Source organism: Alosa pseudoharengus, unplaced genomic scaffold, assembly GCF_046254945.1.
Source record: "Alosa pseudoharengus isolate Yale_2024_CS ecotype anadromous, Long Island Sound unplaced genomic scaffold, YU_APseudo_1.1 YU_APseudo_1.1_scf_11, whole genome shotgun sequence".
Classification (NCBI taxonomy): Eukaryota; Metazoa; Chordata; class Actinopteri; order Clupeiformes; family Clupeidae; genus Alosa; species Alosa pseudoharengus.
The window spans coordinates 34,844,222-34,846,721 of NW_027468576.1; the positions used below are offsets into that span (position 1 = coordinate 34,844,222).

The 2,500-nt window shown below is 41.2% G+C and overlaps 1 protein-coding gene across 4 annotated transcripts in view; it reads right to left on the reverse strand.

Annotated features, from left to right (window-relative positions):
* szt2 (SZT2 subunit of KICSTOR complex) overlaps positions 1 to 2,500 on the reverse strand; it is a 132,347-nt gene that overhangs the window by 8,698 nt on the left and 121,149 nt on the right. For all 4 annotated transcript variants that reach the window (XM_076279012.1, XM_076279009.1, XM_076279010.1 and 1 more), the window contains one exon: positions 1,887 to 2,009. In XM_076279012.1, the coding sequence (XP_076135127.1) occupies positions 1,887 to 2,009 (123 nt within the window). The remainder of the gene's footprint in view (positions 1 to 1,886; positions 2,010 to 2,500) is intronic.

The window sequence follows — 2,500 nt, forward strand, 5'->3', positions numbered from 1 at the left end:
GTTTTGGTGGTTGAAATTTTGACTCCATCTCAAAATGGATCACTTGGTCATCTTGGATGCTTCTCCAAACATGCACAACTCAGCTTAACCTTTATAAGGGCACACCTGGACAAAGAATTTAGCTTTCGCTGGATTTCTTTTTGACCCAGGGACATGGCCCGAGATTGGCATAAAAAAATAAGCATTCAATTCCAATAACACCATGTCCATTTCAATTGTGGGGGTTAGAAAAGTATTCTTTTGGGATGTTTTTCAACCAGGGGGACCTGGTGACCTTCTCAAAGTAAACGGTAACACTAAAGCAAGGGGCTACACTGAGATTTAGGAGGAAAATATCAGGCAGTGTGCCAAGAGACCTGCCCCAATAGGCATCATTGGACCATTAAACCATACAATGATCCAAAACATACAGCTAAACAAGGCAAGGAATGGTTAACAGAGAACAATGTCAACATTTTAGAGTGGCCCAGCCAGTCCAGACCTCAATCAGTCAAAAAAGTTAGCACAAGGCCAAAGTGATGGCAAATTCCTGCCTCAAAACCCAGATTGCTGCTAAAAAGGTGCGGTCTAAAATCATTGTGGAGACATGGAGAGGCTTGGTAGGTACTATAAGAATTCCGAGAGCTTTGATGTTAAATAAAGATGTTTCCATTGATTATTTAAAAAGAGTATGAATAATTTTGGACATGCCATTCATTTTCATAAAAATGTTAAAAAAAAGATAAAAAGTATAATTTTTTTGATTCCATGTTTCTACCACATTGTCTTACAACCTTTTGGCATGTGGCAGTGTCATTTTCAGTCAGAACAAACATACTGGTCAAGAGAAAATCAACATTACATCAATATTTGCCAGGGGTATGAATAATTTTGTTCTTAACTCTACAAGTCAACACACACACACACACACACGAGACATCATCATATGTAAAAGCACATATTGAGAGCCACACACACACACGCAAGCATAGACATAGGAGTATGTAAAATAACACATACAAACACATATACATACAAGTCAATACACACACACACGACACAACATCATATGTAAAAGCACATATTCAGAGCCACACATACACACACACGCAAGCATACACAGGAATATGTAAAAGAACACATACAAACACATATACAAGTCAACACACACACACACACAGACACACACACACACACACACACACACACACGAAGATTCAGCCATACGATACAAAGACTGACGTATGATGTCCAAAATGCAGAGATATGAATTAGCAGCCATTCACACATAGTTAGAATATGAATACATACATAAACTAGCAGACAGTGGTGTATAACTTTAGCATGTCTACATTGTATTTCTCAAGTGAAAAATGCATATGAACACAGACACACACAGACACACACAGACACACAAATGAAGATTTGTCAAGTGAAAAATGCATATGAACACAGACACACAGACACACATACACACACACACACACACACACAAACATGCCACACACATTGCGAAACTATTACAGACTGTGATGCATATCATGAGTATTTCTGCAATGCATTTGTATAGATGAAAAACGTGAATGCACTCACGCAGCGCCACTAACACAGCCTGTGACTGCATGACATGGCCATTGACTACCTCCTCCAACACAGTGGAACACAGGAGGCTGCTGTGCATAACATGCACATTTCTACTTTGTATTTGTTATTTGTTCTTGTGAAACACACACACACACACACACACACACACACACACACACACACACACAGTTGCAGACTACAGAGTATAAAAAGAGCATTTCCACTGTGTAACTCCCCTCATGACAAAGGTGTCACTGGCAGCTGAGGAGCGCTGCTCTCACATCACCTCCTGCCACACACACACACACACACTCCTGTCTCACCTCAGCAGGTGCCTCTCCCCCTCTGACTGCTCCTCAAACGGCACCGCGTTGTGACACACCAGCAGGGACACGTCAAAGTCGTCATGGTGACGCAGGCCGTCCAGGTCCTTAAACGTCCCTGAGCTGAAGGAGACAGACGTGTGAAGGGGGGGTGCGGAAAAGATACAGATACAGCGGCTACTCACTATCGTAACGCCTCCAATTACCACCACTTTCCTTCAAAAATTCTAAAACAATGATGGTTTTTAATACTTAAAAATAACATTTGATAAATGAACCTTACATTTTTCAGTAGCCATAGGTGTGTAGATTTGAACCAAATCTGGTTTGGTCCTTACCAGGGCTTTTACTGCTTGAAATATCCGTTTACTATATTAAATATTTTGTTTACCACGCTCTGAGGTTAGTGCTGGCCTGGTGGGTCGCCTATCTACGCCATTTCAATGGCACATTAGACCGAGAATTCTCGTCATGAAATTAAAATTCCACTGGAGCTCCAAGCGGATTTGAACACGCAGCCTTACAACACTGTTTACAGCTCTTCGAGTCACGGTAAAATAAAATTTTTGGTACATAGCTAATTTAGATACACCCACCTGGTGTGGGTGCTTGCG